At 33.2% G+C, this 25023-nt stretch overlaps 2 protein-coding genes across 4 annotated transcripts in view; one reads left to right on the forward strand and one right to left on the reverse strand.

The window, feature by feature from the left end:
- Positions 1 to 25023, forward strand: part of LOC141454853 (uncharacterized) — a 128211-nt gene that overhangs the window by 15201 nt on the left and 87987 nt on the right. The gene's annotated exons all lie outside the window — the stretch shown is intronic.
- The window catches only part of LOC141454892 (malate dehydrogenase, mitochondrial-like), a 49903-nt gene continuing 30012 nt past the window's right edge, over positions 5133 to 25023 (reverse strand). The window contains exons 2-6 of one of the 2 annotated variants that reach the window (XM_074129580.1): positions 16184 to 16574; positions 11534 to 11719; positions 11008 to 11208; positions 6461 to 6587; positions 5133 to 5511 (exon numbers count right to left, since the gene is read on the reverse strand). In XM_074129580.1, the coding sequence (XP_073985681.1) occupies positions 5210 to 5511; positions 6461 to 6587; positions 11008 to 11208; positions 11534 to 11719; positions 16184 to 16574 (1207 nt within the window). In that variant the 3' untranslated portion in view covers positions 5133 to 5209. Of the gene's footprint in view, positions 5512 to 6460; positions 6588 to 11007; positions 11209 to 11533; positions 11720 to 16183; positions 16590 to 25023 lie in introns of both variants that reach the window. The other variant, XM_074129579.1, reaches the window with a different exon arrangement.

A 25023-nucleotide genomic window follows, 5' to 3' on the forward strand; every position in this document is an offset into this window, starting at 1 on the left:
TATTGATCGGCCTTTACGAGTGTTTTCCAGTATGTTCGCACCAATCGTCGCTTTTTCTTTTCATATTTTCCATTTGCTTCTTCATTTTCTTACAATGGGATAGGGGTGGGGGGACTGCTAGAATGTCAATAAGTGTATAGTTAGAAAGAAGAGCATACAGGAACTGAAGGGAAGAAGATTCTGAATCTGTACTACTATAGTTAATAAATTCATATCCACTTCGTTAACAGTTGCTATAGTAACTGTACAAATCTGGTGAGGTTTAAGAAATGAGCCACCTGAATAAAAGGGTATTTCCACACTGACTGGGGTGGACGCCGTGAAGGGTAGACTCTGTCCTAGCGTGTGGGCGTGGTTAGGCGACACAAAGTCCCGTGTACCACCTGCACCAAAACATCTTGAATGTAACGGTATATTCTTTTACCAACCACAGGAGCCGGGACGAGACAGGATCTCTCACGGGCACGCATACACGGGGCCGGTAAAATCTAGTGTGGGCGGTGAAATAATGGAACAGGGTTGAACAGACTCAGGGGTTATCTTAGTTAAACATATTTTCCTGGATAGACGTCCATTGATTGACTTTGATTTTTCCTCCTGTGACGTAAATGTTGGTGTGTGAAAACTCACGAGACGATTTTTTTCCTTATCGCAATTTTAGTTTTACACACTCCTCAGATCTAGAGCCAATCATTTCCCGCAGAAATATTCTGATCTATCTCATTCTTTTGGATAAGCCGTTTTGTGAAATGGGAACATTAAGCTGAACGTCAGTCTTATTTGCAGTACCGCCTTAATATTGATAACTCGAGGGTTGTTGGTCACTAAAGGCTTGCCGGCAATAATATATTAAAACTATTTTTTAACGGAACCGCCCTTACTTTAATGTCAGTCTTTAAGATTGCCCACTCTGCCAGAAACTAATTGTTGATCTCTTAAAACATTTAGTGCGTATTGCGTAAATGTAATTTCAGTTCGTTCTTTTGTAAGCCATTAAATGGTACATATCACTTAGTACGCAGATTGTTTTCTTTATTTTGATAAGTGGGTTTTCTTTTAATTTAAATTTTTGGTTTTCTTTCTTGTTTTTCTGTACCAAATTCAAAATATTGTACAAGAGTTTTCTTTTAAATAAAATATATGTCTATGTCTATGCATTAAGCTGAACGGAAGCAACTTACCGTAATAAAGTTAACGTCCTGTAGTTTCCTACAATCGTTACGCCCAACAACTTCAATTGAGCCCTTTTGAATTGATTCGATACAATTAATAGACGTTCTCTTATTTTTAAATTGCATAATTTGGGTCTTTCAAGCAGGGTGGTATGTGTCATAGAAGAGTTGCTGAATGGTACTGCTGGCTCTGTCCTGTGCAAAGAAGGAAGAAGCAACGAGTTCAATATTAATGTGGGCGTTAAACAAGGCTGCCTCCTCAGTCCTTTATTATTCTCGTTGTATATTAATGATCTAGAGAATTGGTTTGATGGAGGTGGTGTGCTACTTGGTTCGAGAAGAATTAAAATACTAGCCTTTGCTGATGATGTTGTACTTCTTGCTTCTGAACCGCAGTCCTTACAAAGAATGATAAATTCGCTGGCTGAGTATACTAATCTGTGGAATCTAAGAATTAATTTAGATAAATCAAAGATTCTAGTTTTTAAAAATGGGGGTAGACCGGCAAAAAATGAAAACTGGTTTCTCCAAGGCAATAGAATTGAATTGGTAAACCAATTCAAATATCTAGGCATAACTCTCACCTCTGGTGCGATATTTCAGAAACACTTAATGGAGAAGTTAGCTAAAGCTTATCAAGGTCTGAATACAATATGGAAGTCGTTTATGGAGAATGATCGAATAAACTTTTATTCCAAGCTGAACATTTTCAATACTGTAAGCCGCGCCATTGTATGTTACGGAGCTCAGATTTGGGGAGGCGTTTATTTTGAGGAAGTAGAAAAATTGTTCCGTTTCTTTATTAAAAAATTATTTAGATTACCTCAATATGTTCCATCAATATTTATTTATAATGAAATAAATTATCTGCCAATATATGTTCATACTCTGAAAATGCATTTTGATTATTTAATTAAAGTTTTTAATATGTCTGAAGACAGACTACCTAAAACAGTTGCAACCCAAATTGTTGAAAAAAAGATATTCTGGTTTCAGGATATAGTTAATCTTTGCGATAAATATAAAATAAATTATAAAGTAAGTTTAAATGATATACATGGTAGGAACTCAATTTTTAAAGAAATCCTCGATTATAACAGGCTATATTTTGTAAATCTACACAAAGAAAGAATTAGATCATTTGAGTTATATCCATTATATAGGGATTTAAATTTCGATTTGGGGAAGCGACACTATTTGCGGAGCGATCTCTCTCTCCGAGGTGCGTTGGATTATAAAGGCTCGGGCTTCAACATTAATTTTAGGTAAACCTCCTTATTTGCAAAGTGGTGATGAAAATAATTATTGCCAATTATGTAATGAAGCAGTGCTGGATGGGACTTACCACTTCATTGCGGTCTGTGTTAGACTTGTGGAGATGAGGATGAAATATTTTAATAAGCCGCAGCTTTCCGGAGAGAGGATGATCGCTTTGCTGAATGGTGAAGCTTGGAAGTTGTTTCAGAAATATTGCAAAGATGCCTACAACAGTATATCCCCAAAATGATTTAATGATTTTACCTAGTTTATTGAACAATTGTTACGTATGTTTATTGTTATAATTATTATTATTTTTATTTTTTCATATTATTTTATTTTCATTTATGTTAATGGAAACTGTTGTTTGAGTTTGTTTTTATTTTCCTTGTCTTAATGTTCAGAGATTTTTTAGTTTTGTTCCAGAAGTAATTATTTTCTTTAGTTTTATTTCCTTAATGATTCAATGTATTTAACGACTCCACCGACGGTTATACCATGGTGCTGTCTTTATATTTGATATTTTGTTGTCTACTCTTTTTTTTTTCATAATGTATGTACTTAAAGTAAATAATAAAGACTAAAAAATAAAAAAAATGTCTATGCATTAAGCTGAACGGAAGCAACTTACCGTAATAAAGTTAACGTCCTGTAGTTTCCTACAATCGTTACGCCCAACAACTTCAATTGAGCCCTTTTGAATTGATTTTGAATCTCAAAAATGGTACAAAATCCTTTCACTACCAAAATTTACTTCCGGTTTTTTCGATTTCCAAACGAATTTATTATTTCTTCTTTGAGTAATTTCCTGTTTGGGTTTTATGCTCATATTTCCAGGAAAAGATCACACAGAACAGCGTATCCCAACCTGTGGTAGTACGCGAGTTGCTGGTTGGTTGTACGCGAAAAATAATCAATAATGGCGGCCATAAAAAATTAAATCATAAAAATATCATAGAAACGTTTTTTTGCCCTATAATTAATTAATAATATTATACAGTAAAGTTGTTAATATGTACAGTAATAAGGTTAGTCTGTCTCCAAGATATAGGAGAAAATATAATAGCACATTTAACAGGATTACAATTGACTTTCATGGAGTAGTTTCCCAAAACCCGAAAACACAAATGATAAATGGATTTCAATCCCCTTTCTACAAAGAAAATTTAGGAAAAGCTGACATCATTATCAATAAAAGATAAAGAAAATTTAATAGAATGATCATGTGACAGAACTTAAATGATAACTAAGTAAAGATCCGCTTAAAGAGACTGATTGTAATGCGTAAGCTCTATCCAAATAACATTAAATCTAATTGGTACTTACAGGTAGTTGAATACTTAAAAGATATTAATTTAGAAGATTTGGGCTTCCTAAAGAAGAACTTTGTAAATTAATTAATAATTTTGAAGAGAGAAAAATATGTTCGCAATTTTTAATTATTTAAAAAAAACTAAGATCTTACACTTTACAAAGTTTATAAAGTGAACATGAACTTGGAACTCCTTTGTAACAGATACATTGTATCTCTATACAAATAAAGATGTTAATAATACTCGGAATAACAAATTTCACGAAATACGATCATTTTTACGAAGCGGTAGAATTTAGCATGATGTACTCTACCAAGTGTTACGCGAGCTCAAAAAAGGTTGGGGAAACGCTGACATAGAACATCATCTGTAGATTGGTGCGTTCCCTCTTACGAGGGTCGTTTGAAAAGTCCGTGCAAAGTCAGAGAGATAGCACTACTGGCGCGTATCGAGGTTATGTTTAGTTAGTAGCATCTCTTGGAAGAACACACACCAAGTTTCAGCCAGATCGGTCTATTTCTTTGTGTTTGGCATTCGTTTGAATCGAGGAAGTCGAGTGATTTTCAAAAAAATGGACGAAAAAGAATTTCGTGTATTGATTAAACACTACTTTATGAAAGGCAAAACGCCTCAGGAGACTAAAGAGAAGCTTGATAAACATTATGGTGACTCTGCACCTTCGATTAGAACAGTTTATAAGTGTTTTCAAAATTTTCGGAGTGGCCATATGGGCACAAGTGACGCTGAACGTTCTGGACGCCCTGTTGAGGTTACTACTCCAGAAATCATTGATAAAATCCATGATATGGTGATGGATGACAGAAGAGTGAAGGTGCGTGAGATTGCTAGTGCTGTGGGCACCTCGAATGAACGGGTACATAATATTTTGCATCAACATTTGGACATGACAAAGCTATCCGCAAGATAGGTGCCGCGATTGCTCAGGCTTGACCAAAAACGAAATCGTGTGAAGTGTTGCAAGGACGGTTTGCAGCTGTTCCAGAAGAATCCGCAGGACTTTAAGCGTCGTTTCGTCACTGTGGATCACCCTCGGACTAATATTTGTTCCCCAATATGAAGAAATGGCTGGCGGGAAAAAGATTTTATTCAAATGAGGAGGTGATTACAGAAACGAATGGCTATTTTTCAGACTTGGACAAATCCTATTATTTGAAGGGATCAACAAACTAGAGCAGCGTTGGACGAAGTGTATAAGCCTAAAAGGAGACTATGTTGAAAAATAAAAAAGGTTTACCCCAAAAAATTAAGTAGTTTTTATTTCTGCACGGACTTTTCAAACGACCCTCGTAAGAGATAAGAGGAAGTTAAGACAAATAATAATAGACTTACTCGTTTCCGTTTGATTATGGATGAAACTCAAGAACAAAAAAAAGCTCAAAAGATTTATTTAATAAATAAATAAAAAATTAATGGAAAACAAAAAATTTGAAAGGCACAAAATAAGATTTATAAATTAGCACAACTCGACAGGATAATGCATGGAGAATCTTCATCCGTATTGTGTTCGTAGGGATTTACGCGAGTAAGTTTCGGCTTGGCCGCCGCTTCGCCCAAGGCTATGTTCATCTGTAGTTCGGCCAAACTGACATCCAACGTTTCCAATTCGGCAAAACTTAAGGCCGGTAGACCGAGATTTTGTTCTACGCCGGCCAATCCGAAATAGACTGGTACTGATAAGTATTTTACGCCGAACAAAGCGGAAGTACGCAAGAATACTGAAGTTGGATGGTGCTTCTTGCCGCATAATCCTGCAAGAAAAGAAAAGTGATTACAATTGGCGATATTGGATGAAGAGAGGGGGTAATGTTGGATCATATGGTGAGTTTATCACCGGAAATATCTTTTTTTTAATAGCCGCTGATATGTTTAGTCGTTATGGTCACCATGGATACAAACACGCACAGACCAGTTTTGCAAAAACCATATTTTCGGAATCAGGGGACATAAAAGGGCTATTTCCGGTGATAAACTCGAATATCGAAAAGAAGAACTAACCGCATTGCACCCTTTCGATTCCTTTGAAGGGAGGGAATAAAAAAAAAAAAATTTTTTTTGGAAAACTAATCGATAGCTAGGCTATCGTAGTAAACATTGCAGAAAACAAGCGTAGAAAACTCGATAATCGTATTTTATGAAAAGGAAAAGGGCGCTCCCACTCCCCTCTTTGCCCTATTTTTTGCCTATGTCAAATACATCGCTAAGGGCACTCTCAGCAATAATAGAGGACACTAGACGTTGGCTCCGTTCCAGAGTGCTCTGGTGTTCTAGTTGTTTTGGGAAAAATTATTAGCCCAGCCGTTCATGGGGAACAGGACTCAAAGGCGTCCAGCGAGGGTTGTTTTTTTCCCCCTGTTGTTTGCCAGTTACAGAGGGGCTTTTCACTTTTCACTAAGTCTCCAGGGAATCATTTCCACAGAATCATATTGGGTCCTTGGTTGTATCAAACTGGTGAAAATTGTTTAAATAAATGAATAGCTCTTCCCAAGATATAATCAATTTCATTGGGGCCGATTTATTTTATCCACGATGTATCCTACTTTTTGATTTGCAGTGGGAAAATAGCCCATATTTATGTCCCTTTTTTTTGTGAGTGAGGTCATTGACGGAACGGAGCTTTTACCAGTGCACTGCCACGGCCTTTTCTCTATGACATCATACATTCTAGTATCAGTGTTTCCTTGCTTCAACTGAAATTACCTTTAGCAACATTGCAGACTAATTTTGACAACGCGTATCCAGCTGACAGAGTCGGAGGAACTTTCTTTGTGGCCAGTACTTCTCTCGTCATCATGGTGAACCTCTTGTACAGGATGTTGAAATCACGCTGAAACAAAGATCGTGGGGGAAGTAAATTTGGTAAATCATCAAATAATAGGCACCTAATATAAGAACTAAGTTTAGGCGTCAAAGTTCAAATAATGGGAATATAGACTAGTACCGCAATACATCTTAGCTTTGCGGGTCTAGCCTATAACCGCCTAACATACTTTTTCTATAAATTTCTCAAATTAACCATTGGGAATATAGACTAGTACCGCAATACATCTTAGCTTTGCGGGTCTAGCCTATAACCGCCTGACGTACTTTACTATAAATTTCTCATATTAACCATTGGGAATATAGACTAGTACCGCAATACATCCTAGCTTTGCGGGTCTAGTCTATAATCCCTACCATACTTTACTATAAACTCCTCATATTAACCATTGGGAATGTAGACTAGTAGCACAATACATCTTAACTTTGCGGGACTAGCCTATAACCGCCTAACATACTTTACTATAAATTTCTCATATTAACCTTTGGGAATAAAGACTAGTACCGCAATACATCGTAGCTTTGCGGATCTAGCCTATAATCAATCGGCTATCGGCTATTTCAATCATATTTAATGCTTTATGATTTTAGAAGGAAACTACCCATCTCCTAATCACTTAATCGAATTTTAGGTGAACATTTTTCGAGTAAAGGTCGTAGATTTATAGTCGTATCAGTAGATTTCACTATTTTTTTGCCTTTTATTTAAAGAGAAATGAAGTCTATAATTAGCTAACGAGAAACAATATGCGAATTCCTATCTCTATTTCCACTTATTTATTGGACAAACGGGACTAATGAATTTTTAACCAATGGTTCCCTTAGGCACAACTGCAGAATGATTCTGTTCAAACATGCATACGTAGGAGAGACAGCAGTTACCTAGGGCTCTACAGTTAGTTTAGTTTAATGCCAAATAATTTGTGAAGGCAAAAAAGGGCCCGCGGGGGGTGCAGAAGTTAGCTGGAAACTGGTTCTTCCGGAGGGGGGTGGGTGGAAGGAGAAGGAATTGTGGAAAAGCGTGGTAAAATTTCCCTCGTTATCAATGATTTACCACTGCTAACTATATACGCGGATATCGGGCCCTTCAATTATTTAACTTTTCTATGTTTTTGTTAGAAATATAAATGGCTGTGGTATAGTGGGGGGAACTGTTGGGAGATTGTATTCCAAAACCAATAAGAGCAGAGTATTAATAATGTGGCACAGGAAGTAGAAGATGTGTGTGTGCGTGTGTATTTAAAGCTCAGAGCTTTATATCTCTCCTGGGCACAAGGACATGTTTTGCGGACTTTGTTTTATCAGTTTTAATAGGTTGGTCCTGACTAAAGATAGCTTTTGAAAGCTTTATTTTCACCTTCACCTCTTAAATGCCGCTTTTAAGTTCCATCCCAGTCTTTTGTAAGTTTATGCTTTGGGCATACTATAATATTTCAAGTTTAAATTCAAGCTTTAACCTTTTCTACTTGGTCAAAAACTTTTGCACCTTCATCATCTTGTGTCAAGAGATCTTTTCAGTATGCCAGATTCCAGATTTAACCTCGAAAATTAATGGTTCCTTTTCAATATTACTAATTTCTTCAATAGTAAGGAATATTTCCATATTTTATTAAAATGTCAAAACATAATAAAATGCTATAGTTTTTTAAAGTGGGCTCCATGTCATTGGTACCAAATTTGTTACACATTGCAAAATGTTAAAGGATTGTAGGAATCATATCGTTACAAACAAATATCGTTACAAACAAATATCGTTACAAACAAATATCCGTTACAAACAAATATTGTTACAAACAAATATAGTTACAAACAAATATCGTTACAAACAAATATCGTAACAAACAAATATCGTTACAAATAAATATCTGTTACAAACAAATATCGTTACAAACAAATATCGTTACAAACAAATATCCGTTACAAATATCGTTACAAACAAATCTATAAAAAAAAAAGGATGTAGGAATTTGCAAAGCGCGTTAAAGCTAATCTTATTTAAAGGTAAATTTTCTTTATTCCACCTCGTGTTAATTAATTTAGTAATTATGGGTGCGTTGTTTGAGTTAGCCCTGGAAAGAAGGTATAACAGGAACTAATACTCGATGATGGAAAGCAAACCAATTAGAAATAAGAGGAGGTCGTAGAAGAGTGTCCTTCACGATTTAGACAGACCCACAGAGAGCGATGTACGGACCAAATTTTTGGCATGATTGATCCATTAATCTGGAAAAAAAAAGGAAAAGATGCAGCCGAGATAATACGTGGCTAGTTCCTATTGGCAAGTTTTCCTTATGTATCTGACGTCAAAGATTGTTGACGTCCATTTTCCCACTCTCTCTCCTGTATTATATAAAAGGGATTCCCCAAACGAATAATGATTCCTCTTTGTCAAAATGGTTGTCAATAGCCAACCAAGGGAAGTAATTCTGAGAACTATACCAGCCCATTTGTGACCGCCATATTATCTTCATTTGCTGTCATCTTCCACTAAGGATGGCTGGAAGTTTCCAGCTGGAGACTGTATTTGGACCTTTATTTATTTTCTGGAACTCTCAACCATTTGTTCATATAGGCAATCTGGCAAATATAGATCGATATACTTTTCTTTTTTTTCCACAGATATTTTACCCAAATAAATTTCCATTTCAAGGGAAATTGTTTTTCTATACAATTTTTAAATTTCCTGCTTTTCCATTACATCAAGTTACTTTTTTATTTGAAAAGAAAATCTTACGAAAAAAAGCCTCAAAGTATGCAGATTTATTTTTTGTTTTGATTTCAATTCCGCTTCTTTATTGGCCGGCCAAATTTATTAAAAACTGGAAAGATTTATCCAGAAAAAGTAGCATTTTCAATCGATTGATTTTCTTCAAATTTAATTAATTTTGATTATGGTTTTAGGAGGAAAACGCAACCCCAAATTTCCCCCTAAAGTTTCCTTTATGTGAATTTGCAGGAAAAGTGTATAAATAAAAGTTATAAAAATAAAAACCATTTGCGAGGAAAATGCCCCCACTTCCAAACTGAAATATCAATTCATTAAGATGAAATTTCAAGTAGGCTAGTTTTATTCAAATGTCAAGTACTGTAGTGTATTTGTACCTTCCACAAATATCGATTTTGAGCCTATTGCGAACTTTTTTTCGATTCTGCTCTAGAAATGGACAAACAGGCGGAAACACTCAAAACACAAATAGAGAAGGGGAAGTGTGAAAAACTGGGTTTTCCTCTATCCTACTTCCTTTTTTTTTTTTTTATCGTATTCTACAATAGTCTAAGACTAGGGCGCCACGGTAACCGAGTGGTTTGAAACTAGACCCGCAAAGCTAAGATGTATTGCGGGACTAATCTATATTCCCAATGGGTAATATGAGAAATTTATAGTAAAATATGTAAGGCGGTTATAGGCTAGACCCGCAAAGCTAAGATGCATTGCGGTACTAGTCTATATTCCCAATGGTTAATATGAGAAATTTGTAGTAAAGTATGTTAGGCGGTTATAGGCTAGACCCGCAAAGCTAAGATGTATTGCGGTACTAGTCTATATTCCCAATGGTTAATATGAGAAATTTATAGTAAAGTATGTTAGGCGGTTATAGGCTAGACCCGCAAAGCTAAGATGTATTGCGGTACTAGTCTATATTCCCAATGGTTAATATGAGAAATTTATAGTAAAGTATGTTAGGCGGTTATAGGCTAGACCCGCAAAGCTAAGATGTATTGCGGTACTAGTCTATATTCCCAATGGTTAATATGAGAAATTTACAGTAAAGTATGTTAGGCGGTTATAGGCTAGACCCGCAAAGCTAAGATGTATTGCGGTACTAGTCTATATTCCCAATGGTTAATATGAGAAATTTATAGTAAAGTATGTTAGGCGGTTATAGGCGAGACCTGCAAAGCTAAGATGTATTGCGGTACTAGTCTATATTCCCAATGGTTAATATGAGAAATTTATAGTAAAGTATGTTAGGCGGTTATAGGCGAGACCTGCAAAGCTAAGATGTATTGCGGTACTAGTCTATATTCCCAATGGTTAATATGAGAAATTTATAGTAAAGTATGTTAGGCGGTTATAGGCGAGACCTGCAAAGCTAAGATGTATTACGATACTAGTCTATATTCCCAATGGTTAATATGAGAAATTTATAGTAAAGTATGTTATTTAATGGTTATTAATAGAGATCTACAGTTAAGAATGTTTGCTAGTCGCCAACGTCCACGACACCTGATTGGTAGTTGGACGTTAAGCCCCGCCTGTAAAAATAGGCAATAACTTCACTTTACTTTTAGTCTAAGACTTTTCCAGAGCGAATGAAAATTGATTCTTCTGACTTTTAATGTTAAAGAAACTTAAATTACTGTTTAAAAAAGAAAAACCAAATCTTTACTTTACCCGGATGTTGTCCCATCCACCCCGCACTCACCTTCAGGTACTTGCCACCTGGTTTAGTTCCGGAGATGACTGGCACAGCAGTCTGCGGAGTTCCACCGCCGATCACATTCACTTGCACCGTAGCTGGGTTCATTCCTAGGGCGGCAGAGGCTAGGGTTCGAGCTCGCATTTCTTTCAGTGCCATAGAGCCGAGCACGCGGTTAGGACAGAATACACCCTGCTTTAAGAGTATCTACAACAATAATAAGGTTTTTTTTTTTATGCAATGTTGGCAGCAATGTTTTAACTTCCGGTCAAATTTAATGCAAATTATGTGGAAATTATGTTTACATCCTGTCAAAGTCAGTAAAATTTTGTTAACCAAGATTATCAAGAAAACTAAAATTAATACAACTAGAATTTTTCCTAAATATTTTTCAATTATTAAAAGAAAAACAACTCACTTTTCCTAAATTGAGGGAATTTTTTTTTTTACGATTGCAGCACTTCCTTCTTTGAGTGAAGTGAACGGAAGTGAAAAACTAAAAAAAAAAAAAAACCGGGTGTTAAAAACTTACCTCAGCAAATAATGGAACAGTAGCGTCAACTGGATACGCGTTAATGATGAACACAGCATCTGGACAATGAGCTATGCACGCATCCGCCATTGCCTTTACATGCGCAACATTTTTACAGAACACCTCTTGGCTGTTCGGTATGTCGTTCGGTTCTCCTGGTGCTGATATCACCACTATGTCAGCTTTCTGGGCGAATTGAAACAAAAAAAATATATTTTAATACGTTTACATGATTAACATTTTTTTGGGGAGAAATTTTGAACTTTGAACTTTTTACTAACTAGGTCAGGGGTCGGCAACTCGCGACTCGCGAGCCGCATGCGGCTCTTTTGTCCAAATTTTGTGGCTCTTCAGCCTGTCCAAAATATATTGTATATTTCAATTTTATTAAAATAAATGAAAATTCCATTTATTAAAGTGAAGATATTTTTTCAAAAAGAATTTTAAATGAGATTTGGTTTGAAATTGAATAGAATTATATTAAAATACAGTACGTAATATATAGGACTGCCGCCATTTTCATTCAAACACAAGTTTAGTTTAGTTTATTAGTTTATTTACTTTGCAATATGTGAAAATAAATATATAAAACATTTAAATGTTACTGAATATCATATAATAATAAATTGTGAATCCAAATGATCTACAGAGTTGTTCACACTACCATCCTTGCCATGGGATGCTGTGGGTAAGATTAATTAAAATTATTTCAGGAGAAATGGCTCTCCACTTGAAATAGGTGGCCGACCCTTGAATTAGACAATTAGTTTTTGCATCAGCAAATTGGATCGGTCATTCTACGAGTATCTTACTCGCAGCAACTCATTTTCGTAATTAAGAAAATATTAAAAGCAGGAGTAAGAAGTACACAATAAGCTGCACCTTTTGAAGGGAAGCGTAGGAAAACTGTTTGAATGAAGTTATCCGGGAAAAAGTGTTTTAAGTAGACCTTAAGTTTATTGTTAATATCTGGAGCTTTGCGGGTCTAGCCTATAACCGCCTAACATACTTTACTATAAATTTCTCATATTAACCTCTGGGAATATAGACTAGTACCGCAATACATCTTAGCTTTGCGGGTCTAGCCTATAACCGCCTAACATACTTTACTATAAATTTCTCATATTAACCTCTGGGAATATAGACTAGTACCGCAATACATCTTAGCTATGCGGGTCTAGCCTATAACCGCCTAACATACTTTACTATAAATTTCTCATATTAACCTCTGGGAATATAGACTAGTACCGCAATATTACTTGACCGGAAGTGAATCTCCGCTTTTTTTTTTTTTTCTGAAATCCCCTTATTAGAGACTGATTTGCAGAAACACATCGTATCTTTCAAAACTCCTGCTATCAAAATGACTCTATATTGAAGACGACTCAGTAAAAAGTCCAATTTTGAAAAAAAAGCTTGTGAGAAGTCGTGCGAGTGTGTCGTCCTGTTGTTATTGATCTGGAACTCCTCAAGAAGAAGAGTCCTCTTCACTCCCTGCTTTGCCCCACACACACTCGTACGCACAAACATCTAATACGCACAAGCCACGCATCCCCAGCCCCCCCCCAGACACTGCCTCTCTCTCTGCTTTTACGCTTACGCTAACCAACTTCCAACCAGTTCACTGCTTCCTATATCACCAGCCAATGCCTCCTGTATGGCCGATTTATTCAACCACTTAGCCACTTCCCCCCCCGGCAGTACTGTCTGTCGGCTGTTCTCACCCCAGTCTAGACTTCGCTGACGCTATCCATCACACTCTAATTACTCTTTCACTTTGTACTTCTACTGTAATTATTATATATATATATATTTTTTTTGCTCTCTTTATGGTTAATTGAAAATTAATTAAATAAAAGAATATTGGAAAAAAGAGAACAATGACATTAAATACTTTTACGTCACAAAAGTTTAAAAATACGTAGAAAACTTTATGAGGGAAAAAGGAAAAATTGGTCAAAGCTATTCAAAATTTTCCACTTATTAATAACTTATATACGAGGTGTGATCAAAAAGTAAGGTGACTTTTTGAATTTCGCGCGCTCTGTACACTCTAATTTCAAAATTTTTACAGAAACATAATAAGACAAATAAATATCCATCGCTCAGTTTAAATAAGACAAAATAAAACTACACTGATTAAATCATTGTTCATTGATCCATTCTGCTGTAAATATGTAGGCCTTCCCATAGGGGAGTTTTGGTCCTTCGTCGGTGACCAACCGTACCTAAGGATAAGAGTTCCCTGATTTCTCTATCTGCTCACATTTCTTGTTCCAGAAGGCTCTGTCTTCCGCTTTCCTCATCCAGCTGATTCCCTCTTCTTTGTTTATCTCGTCTGGACCATCTTTTGCGCTGTCTACCTTTTTTCCTTTTTCCTTCTAAAGGTAACCACTCAGTAACCATCTGTGGGTATCCGTTCTGGCCAAATGTCCAGCCCACTCACACTTTAACTTCTTGCAGCACCGAGCGGCGCGTCTCTCTCTCTCTCACTGAAGTTCTTTCCCTTATAATTTGGCTTCTGATCCTGTCTCTTCTGTTTATCCTTAGCATGCTCCATTTTCCAGGAATACTCTTTAATAATTATAAACAAAAGTTATTACTGGAAAAATTTACTATAAAGAAAATTTTTAGGAGTTATTTTCGTGAAAATACTTTAAAAAAAAAAAATCTATTCAATTTTTTGTCACATCCGGTCAGCCAATTTCCTTCAAGATTTGGAAACTTCAGATTTGGAAATTCAGTGTTAAATTTTATTCTTATCGGGTGAGAAGGAAGTAGTAAATAAGAAATAACATGGTAGTATAGAGGGAAACCATCCATTCTCTCTCTCCCGGAAGTAGCTCTAATTGAATTTTCCGGAAAATATGTTTAAAGTACAAGATCTGTTATCTTATTTAACTTGATCATGAAGGTCCAGGGGGAAATGAAAATCGAGTCGATTTTGAGAAAATTTTTCTGTTGGCACTAAAGCGAGATATTACAATTGAAGTTCCGGTGATTTGAGTTACGTAGGATCCTTAGCCGGACATACGTCACAGCAATACTTCCTCATACCTAAAGTTGGTAAAGAAAAGAAAAGTCCCTTAATTGCAGGATATAAAGTTGTGTGTCGTGTAGAAGTCCGTTGAGAAAAGTCTATCCACACTCAAGTTCAGCTTAATTTCAAGTGAAAGCTGTGAAAGAGGGTCTTGGTGGACAAGGTTGTTAGTTAAGTTGGTAATACTGTTTGGCGGCTGGCTAAGTGGGTGCGCACAAGTTTAAGCCATGAGCTTCTTGCTTGATTTAATTATAAGATCTCATTAAATTAAACCATCCTTTTTTTGTTATTTCTTAATTCTGTATTTCTCTTAGAAGAGAAGACGATATACTGCCGCTCGGCACGCGAATATTTCCGGTATGATGAGCCATAAGTTTAGCCTTCTGACCTCACTCAAGGTTTTAAAAGCTATTTTGTCAGAATCAATCTTTTACTATAACAATATGGTAATTCTTCAAAATTTATCTAAATTTATAACCAGCATTTATACTTCTATTTTCTAAATTTCTTTATTTTTCACTTTCTCTTACTGTAGTAAGAGAAAATATTGTTTCTATTTTGAGGTTCCACCGGAAGTAAGCGAATTAAGTACTCTCCTTAGTACCAAAGGAAGTTTTTACAAATTAATCAGCAAATTGTTGACATTAGCCGTTGTAGTACGCGTATTCTTTTTTTCTTTTACCGTTGAGACTTTTGTCCATCATCAGAAGGGATTCCTCAGTTTGGTACAGAGAATTCGTCTTAAACTAGATACGAGCTAGAACGAGCTAGAACTAGATACGAGCTTAAACTAGAAACTCGTACCTGTTCACTTACACTTATTTTTAAATTAAATTTATATTAATTTATAATAAAGTATGTTAGGCGGTTATAGGCTAGACTCGCAAAGATAAGATGTAATGCGGTACTAGTCTATGTTCCCAATGTTTAATAAGAGGAATTTGCAGTAAAGTACGTCAGGCGGTTATAGGCTAGACCCGCAAAGCTAAGATGTATTGCGGTACTAGTCTATATTCCCAATGGTTAATAAGAGGAATTTGCAGTAAAGTATGTTAGGCGGTTATAGGCTAGACCCGCAAAGCTAAGATGTATTGCGGTACTAGTCTATATTCCCAATGGTTAATAAGAGGAATTTGCAGTAAAGTATGTTAGGCGGTTATAGGTTAGACCCGCAAAGATGAGATGTATTGCGGTACTAGTCTACGAGGTGTGATCAAAAAGTAAGGTTACTTTATGAATTTCGCGCGCTCTGTACACTATAATTTCAAAAAAAAAATTTGTTATGCTGGTACACTCGTCACGATGGTATGTTCACAGTTATGACTATATAGCATGTGTTGTTTTTATATGAGAGGCATAAAGGTTAGACTCGTGTTTGCGTGCTCGGCGATTTTTTGCTGTTGAAAATAATGGAGCAGAGAGTTTGTTTTAATTTTTGTGTGTTCAAAATCAAAGTTATTATCCAGGACTGCCAACCTAAACACAACTTTGGGGAATAGTATTAGGGAAAAAACATGAGCGAGATTTTCCAGCAGATTTATTGCAATCGAGTCTTCGGGTCCCGGATAAGTCTTGCTAGGCGCGCGCGGAGAAATATTATTTAGACTTACATGAAGCGCTCGTTTCAGCTGGTGCTGTCCAACACAAGTCGCCACCTGTGGAGAGGTGTCAATTTGTCTAACATCTAATCCAGTCCCGTGCAGTAATTGATTTTCATCGTACATCCGGATCTCCTTGATCAAACCGTTCAACTTCAACATTGCCACAAGTGAATGATTCGTCGGTAAGTAGGAGTTCATCACGGCCACGTTCACCGAACGTAGAGGAGCGTGCGCTGGTGCTTTGGCTGTTTTGGGCAACAAAGCGCATTCTTTGACACATTCCAATTCTTTCTCAGATCGTTTCTTGGACACCTTTTGTAGTTTATCTGATTTTACTGTCGCTGGTACTTGCGCTTTGTCGGACTTCCATCTCCCAGTTGTCAACAGACGTGAAGCTCGTCTGGAAAAAAAGAAACTGATCTAAACATAAACACACGATTCACAACATTCTAATTCAAAAATTTTCTTTAAGCACCAAATTAAAAAGAAATTACATAAACTGTTTAACGGAAATGGTGTAGGAGACCAGGAGATATGAAAAAAAATCATTTCGTAAAATGTTACTTAAATGTCGAGAAAAGAAAATTGCTGAAAATGAGAAAAAACGGCATTTCAAAAATTGTTTTGCTTGTAGTTACATATTTATGTAAACAACGTAGCGGCAAAACGCGCAAACTAACTTCCGTGAAAGTGGTGAAATTCGAAAAGAAATTTTGTTACAATTTATAGAGGTCTTGACGATGTCCCTGGATGAGTCTGCACCAAGCAAATAAGGCTCTCTCAAAAACTATTATTACTAACATTACACCATATATAATAATACGCATAATACCAGTAGAGAATAGTAAGCTATATAACTGGTATAAATCGCAATGTTTTAGTAACAATAGTTAATGAGATATGGAAGGTTAAATTTTCATGTTTTTCAAATACGTTCAAATTTCAAACCTTCATATCTCTCTAAATAGTTCCGATAAAACAGTGATTTCTTTAACAAAAGGTAGAGAATAGTAAGCTGTATAAATGGTATAAATCGCATTGTTTTAGTGATAATAGTTAATGAGATATGGAAGGTCAAATTTTCATGTTTTTCAAATACGTTAAAATTTCAAACCTTCATATCTCTCTAAATAGTTACGATAAAACAGTGATTTCTTTACCAAAATGTAGAGAATAGTAAGCTGTATAAATGGTAAAAAAACATTGTTTTAGTGATAATAGTTAATAAGATATAGAAGGTCAAATTTTCATGTTTTTCAAATACGTTCAAATTTCAAACCTTCATATCTCTCTAAATAGTTCCGATAAAACAGTGATTTCCTTAACAAAAGGTAGGGAATAGTAAGCTGTATAAATGGTATAAATCGCATTGTTTTAGTGATAATAGTTAATAAGATATAGAAGGTTAAATTTTCATGTTTTTCAAATACGTTCAAATTTCAAACCTTCATATCTCTCTAAATAGTTCCGATAAAACAGTGATTTCTTTAACAAAAGGTAGAGAATAGTAAGCTGTATAAATGGTATAAATCGCATTGTTTTAGTGATAATAGTTAATGAGATATGGAAGGTCAAATTTTCATGTTTTTCAAATACGTTAAAATTTCAAACCTTCAAATCTCTCTAAATAGTTACGATAAAACAGTGATTTCTTTACCAAAATGTAGAGAATAGTAAGCTGTATAAATGGTATAAATCGCATTGTTTTAGTGATAATAGTTAATAAGATATAGAAGGTCAAATTTTCATGTTTTTCAAATACGTTAAAATTTCAAACCTTCATATCTCTCTAAATAGTTACGATAAAACAGTGATTTCTTTACCAAAATGTAGAGAATAGTAAGCTGTATAAATAGTATAAACCGCATTGTTTTAGTAATAATAGTTAATGAGATATAGAAGGTCAAATTTTCATGTTTTCCAAATACGTTCAAACATCAAACCTTCATATCTCTCTAAATAGTTACGATAAAACCGTGATTTCTTTACCAAAATGTAGAGAATAGTAAGCTGTATAAATGGTATAAATCGCATTCTTTTAGTGTTAATAGTTAATGGGATATAGAAGGTTAAATTTTCATGTTTTTCAAATACGTTCAAATTTCAAACCTTCATATCTCTTTAAAAAGTTACGATAAAACAGTGATTTCTTTACCAAAATGTAGAGAATAGTAAGCTGTATAAATGGTATAAATCGCATTGTTTTAGTGATAATAGTTAATAAGATATAGAAGGTCAAATTTTCATGTTTTTCAAATACGTTAAAATTTCAAACCTTCATATCTCTCTAAATAGTTACGATAAAACAGTGATTTCTTTACCAAAATGTAGAGAATAGTAAGCTGTATAAATAGCATAAACCGCATTGTTTTAGTAATAATAGTTAATGAGATATAGAAGGTCAAATTTTCATGTTTTCCAAATACGTTCAAACATCAAACCTTCATATCTCTCTAAATAGTTACGATAAAACCGTGATTTCTTTACCAAAATGTAGAGAATAGTAAGCTGTATAAATGGTATAAATCGCATTCTTTTAGTGTTAATAGTTAATGGGATATAGAAGGTTAAATTTTCATGTTTTTCAAATACGTTCAAATTTCAAACCTTCATATCTCTTTAAAAAGTTACGATAAAACAGTGATTTCTTTACCGAAATGTAGAGAATAGTAAGCTGTATAAATAGTATAAACCGCATTGTTTTAGTAATAATAGTTAATGAGATATAGAAGGTCAAATTTTCATGTTTTCCAAATACGTTCAAACATCAAACCTTCATATCTCTCTAAATAGTTACGATAAAACCGTGATTTCTTTACCAAAATGTAGAGAATAGTAAGCTGTATAAATGGTATAAATCGCATTCTTTTAGTGTTAATAGTTAATGGGATATAGAAGGTTAAATTTTCATGTTTTTCAAATACGTTCAAATTTCAAACCTTCATATCTCTTTAAAAAGTTACGATAAAACAGTGATTTCTTTACCAAAATGTAGAGAATAGTAAGCTGTATAAATAGTATAAACCGCATTGTTTTAGTAATAATAGTTAATGAGATATAGAAGGTCAAATTTTCATGTTTTCCAAATACGTTCAAACATCAAACCTTCATATCTCTCTAAATAGTTACGATAAAACCGTGATTTCTTTACCAAAATGTAGAGAATAGTAAGCTGTATAAATGGTATAAATCGCATTCTTTTAGTGTTAATAGTTAATGGGATATAGAAGGTTAAATTTTCATGTTTTTCAAATACGTTCAAATTTCAAACCTTCATATCTCTTTAAAAAGTTACGATAAAACAGTGATTTCTTTACCAAAATGTAGAGAATAGTAAGCTGTATAAATAGTATAAACCGCATTGTTTTAGTAATAATAGTTAATGAGATATAGAAGGTCAAATTTTCATGTTTTCCAAATACGTTCAAACATCAAACCTTCATATCTCTCTAAATAGTTACGATAAAACCGTGATTTCTTTACCAAAATGTAGAGAATAGTAAGCTGTATAAATGGTATAAATCGCATTCTTTTAGTGTTAATAGTTAATGGGATATAGAAGGTTAAATTTTCATGTTTTTCAAATACGTTCAAATTTCAAACCTTCATATCTCTTTAAAAAGTTACGATAAAACAGTGATTTCTTTACCAAAATGTAGAGAATAGTAAGCTGTATAAATGGTATAAATCGCATGGTTTTAGTGATAATAGTTAATGAGATATGGAAGGTCAAATTTTCATGTTTTTCAAATACGTTCAAATTTCAAACCTTCATATCTCTCTAAATAGTTACGAAAAAACAGTGCTTTCTTTACCAAAATGTAGAGAATAGTAAGCTGTATAAATGGTATAAATCGCATTCTTTTAGTGATAATAGTTAATGAGATATGGAAGGTTAAATTTTCATGTTTTTCAAATACGTTCAAATTTCAAACCTTTATATCTCTCTAAAAAGTTACGACAAAACAGTGATTTCTTTACCAAAATGTAGAGAATTGTATGTTGTATAAATGGTATAAACCGCATTGTTTTAGAGTTAATAGTTAATGAGATATGGAAGGTCAAATTTTCTTGTTTTTCAAATACGTTCAAACATCAAACCTTCATATCTCTCTAAATAGTTACGATAAAACCGTGATTTCTTTACCAAAATGTAGAGAATAGTAAGCTGTATAAATGGTATAAATCGCATTCTTTTAGTGTTAATAGTTAATGGGATATAGAAGGTTAAATTTTCATGTTTTTCAAATACGTTCAAATTTCAAACCTTCATATCTCTTTAAAAAGTTACGATAAAACAGTGATTTCTTTACCAAAATGTAGAGAATAGTAAGCTGTATAAATGGTATAAATCGCATGGTTTTAGTGATAATAGTTAATGAGATATGGAAGGTCAAATTTTCATGTTTTTCAAATACGTTCAAATTTCAAACCTTCATATCTCTCTAAATAGTTACGAAAAAACAGTGTTTACTTTACCAAAATGTAGAGAATAGTAAGCTGTATAAATGGTATAAATCGCATTGTTTTAGTGATAATAGTTAATATGATATGGAAGGGTTAATTTTCATGTTTTTCAAATACGTTCAAATTTCAAACCTTCATATCTCTCTAAATAGTTACGATAAAACCGTGATTTCTTTACCAAAATGTAGAAAATCGTAAGCTGTATAAATGGTATAAATCGCATTCTTTTAGTGATAATAGTTAATGAGATATGGAAGGTCAAATTTTCATGATTTTCAATTACGTTCAAATTTCAAACCTTCATATCTCTCTAAACAGTTACGATAAAACAGTGATTTTGTTACCAAAATGTAGAGAATAGTAAGCTGTATAAATGGTATAAATCGCATTCTTTTACTAATAATAGTTAATGGGATATAGAAGGTTAAATTTTCATGTTTTTCAAATACGTTCAAATTTCAAACCTTCATATCTCTCTAAAAAGTTACGATAAAACAGTGATTTCTTTACCAAAATGTAGAGAATAGTAAGCTGTATAAATGGTATAAATCGCATTCTTTTAGTGATAATAGTTAATGAGATATGGAAGGTTAAATTTTCATGTTTTTCAAATACGTTCAAATTTCAAACCTTCATATCTCTCTAAAAAGTTACGACAAAACAGTGATTTCTTTACCAAAATGTAGAGAATTGTAAGTTGTATAAATGGTATAAATTGCATTGTTTTAGAGTTAATAGTTAATGAGATATGGAAGGTCAAATTTTCATGTTTTTCAAATACGTTCAAATTTCAGACCTTCATATCTCTCTAAATAGTTACGATAAAACAGTGATTTCTTCACCAAAATGTAGAGAATAGTAAGCTGTATAAATGATATAAATCGCATTGTTTTAGTGATAATAGTAAATGAGATAAGGGAGGTCAAATTTTCACGTTTTTCAAATACGTTCAAATTTCAAACCTTTATATCTCTCTAAATAGTTACGATAAAGCAGTGATTTCTTTACCATAATGTAGAGAATATTAAGCTGTATAATTAGTATAAATCGCATAGTTTTAGTGAGAATAGTTAATGAGATATGGAACGTCAAATTTTCCTGTTTTTCAAATACGTTCAAATTTCAAACCTTCATATCTCTCTAAATAGTTACGATAAAACAGTGATTTCTTTACCAAAATGTAGAGAATAGTAAGCTGTATAAATGGTATAAATCGCTTTCTTTTACTGATAATAGTTAATGGGATATAGAAGGTTAAATTTTCATGTTTGTCAAATACGTTCAAATTTCAAACCTTCATATCTCTCTAAAAAAGTTACGATAAAACAGTGATTTCTTTACCAAAATGTAGAGAATTGTAAGCTGTATAAATGGTATAAATCGCATGGTTTTAGTGATAATAGTTAATGAGATATGGAAGGTTAAATTTTCATGTTTTTCAAATACGTACAAATTTCAAACCTTCATATCTCTCTAAATAGTTACGATAAAACCGTGATTTCTTTACCAAAATGTAGAGAATAGTAAGCTGTATAAATGGTATAAATCGCATTCTTTTAGTAATAATAGTTAATGGGATATGGAAGGTCAAATTTTCATGTTTTTCAATTACGTTCAAATTTCAAACCTTCATATCTCTCTAAATAGTTACGATAAAACAGTGATTTTTTTACCAAAATGTAGAGAATAGTAAGCTGTATAAATGGTATAAATCGCATGGTTTTAGTGATAATAGTTAATGGGATATGGAAGGTTAAATTTTCATGTTTTTCAAATACGTTCAAATTTCAAACCTTCATATCTCTCTAAAAAGTTACGATAAAACAGTGATTTCTTTACCAAAATGTAGAGAATAATAAGCTGTATAAATGGTATAAATCGCATTCTTTTAGTGATAATAGTTAATGAGATATGGAAGGTTAAATTTTCATGTTTTTCAAATACGTTCAAATTTCAAACCTTCATATCTCTCTAAAAAGTTACGACAAAACAGTGATTTCTTTACCAAAATGTAGAGAATTGTAAGTTGTATAAATGGTATAAATTGCATTGTTTTAGAGTTAATATTTAATGAGATATGGAAGGTCAAATTTTCTTGTTTTTCAAATACGTTCAAATTTCAAACCTTCATATCTCTCTAAATAGTTACGATAAAACAGTGATTTCTTTACCAAAGTGTAGAGAATAGTAAGCTGTATAAATGGTATAAATCGCATTGTTTTAGTGATAATAGTTAATATGATATGGAAGGGTTAATTTTCATGTTTTTCAAATACGTTCAAATTTCAAACCATCATATCTCTCTACATAGTTACGATAAAACCGTGATTTCTTTACCAAAATGTAGAGAATCGTAAGCTGTATAAATGGTATAAATCGCATTCTTTTAGTGATAATAGTTAATGAGATATGGAAGGTCAAATTTTCATGATTTTCAATTACGTTCAAATTTCAAACCTTCATATCTCTCTAAACAGTTACGATAAAACAGTGATTTTGTTACCAAAATGTAGAGAATAGTAAGCTGTATAAATGGTATAAATCGCATTCTTTTACTAATAATAGTTAATGGGATATAGAAGGTTAAATTTTCATGTTTTTCAAATACGTTCAAATTTCAAACCTTCATATCTCTCTAAAAAGTTACGATAAAACAGTGATTTCTTTACCAAAATGTAGAGAATAGTAAGCTGTATAAATGGTATAAATCGCATTCTTTTAGTGATAATAGTTAATGAGATATGGAAGGTTAAATTTTCATGTTTTTCAAATACGTTCAAATTTCAAACCTTCATATCTCTCTAAAAAGTTACGACAAAACAGTGATTTCTTTACCAAAATGTAGAGAAATGTAAGTTGTATAAATGGTATAAATTGCATTGTTTTAGAGTTAATAGTTAATGAGATATGGAAGGACAAATTTTCATGTTTTTCAAATACGTTCAAATTTCAAACCTTCATATCTCGCTAAATAGTTACGATAAAACAGTGATTTCTTTACCAAAATGTAGAGAATAGTAAGCTGTATAAATGGTATAAATCGCATTGTTTTAGTGATAATAGTTAATAAGATATGGAAGGGTTAATTTTCATGTTTTTCAAATACGTTCAAATTTCAAACCTTCATATCTCTCTAAATAGTTACGATAAAACAGTGATTTCTTTACCAAAATGTAGAGAATAGTAAGCTGTATAAATGGTATAAATCGCATTGTTTTAGTGATAATAGTTAATAAGATATAGAAGGTCAAATTTTCATGTTTTTCAAATACGTTAAAATTTCAAACCTTCATATCTCTCTAAATAGTTACGATAAAACAGTGATTTCTTTACCAAAATGTAGAGAATAGTAAGCTGTATAAATAGTATAAACCGCATTGTTTTAGTAATAATAGTTAATGAGATATAGAAGGTCAAATTTTCATGTTTTCCAAATACGTTCAAACATCAAACCTTCATATCTCTCTAAATAGTTACGATAAAACCGTGATTTCTTTACCAAAATGTAGAGAATAGTAAGCTGTATAAATGGTATAAATCGCATTCTTTTAGTGTTAATAGTTAATGGGATATAGAAGGTTAAATTTTCATGTTTTTCAAATACGTTCAAATTTCAAACTTTCATATCTCTTTAAAAAGTTACGATAAAACAGTGATTTCTTTACCAAAATGTAGAGAATAGTAAGCTGTATAAATGGTATAAATCGCATGGTTTTAGTGATAATAGTTAATGAGATATGGAAGGTCAAATTTTCATGTTTTTCAAATACGTTCAAATTTCAAACCTTCATATCTCTCTAAATAGTTACGAAAAAACAGTGTTTTCTTTACCAAAATGTAGAGAATAGTAAGCTGTATAAATGGTATAAATCGCATTGTTTTAGTGATAATAGTTAATATGATATGGAAGGGTTAATTTTCATGTTTTTCAAATACGTTCAAATTTCAAACCTTCATATCTCTCTACATAGTTACGATAAAACCGTGATTTCTTTACCAAAATGTAGAGAATCGTAAGCTGAATAAATGGTATAAATCGCATTCTTTTAGTGATAATAGTTAATGAGATATGGAAGGTCAAATTTTCATGATTTTCAATTACGTTCAAATTTCAAACCTTCATATCTCTCTAAACAGTTACGATAAAACAGTGATTTTGTTACCAAAATGTAGAGAATAGTAAGCTGTATAAATGGTATAAATCGCATTCTTTTACTAATAATAGTTAATGGGATATAGAAGGTTAAATTTTCATGTTTTTCAAATACGTTTAAATTTCAAACCTTCATATCTCTCTAAAAAGTTACGATAAAACAGTGATTTCTTTACCAAAATGTAGAGAATAGTAAGCTGTATAAATGGTATAAATCGCATTCTTTTAG

This window comes from Rhodnius prolixus, unplaced genomic scaffold, assembly GCF_049639745.1.
Source record: "Rhodnius prolixus isolate KJV_2025 unplaced genomic scaffold, Rpr scaffold_15, whole genome shotgun sequence".
Classification (NCBI taxonomy): Eukaryota; Metazoa; Arthropoda; class Insecta; order Hemiptera; family Reduviidae; genus Rhodnius; species Rhodnius prolixus.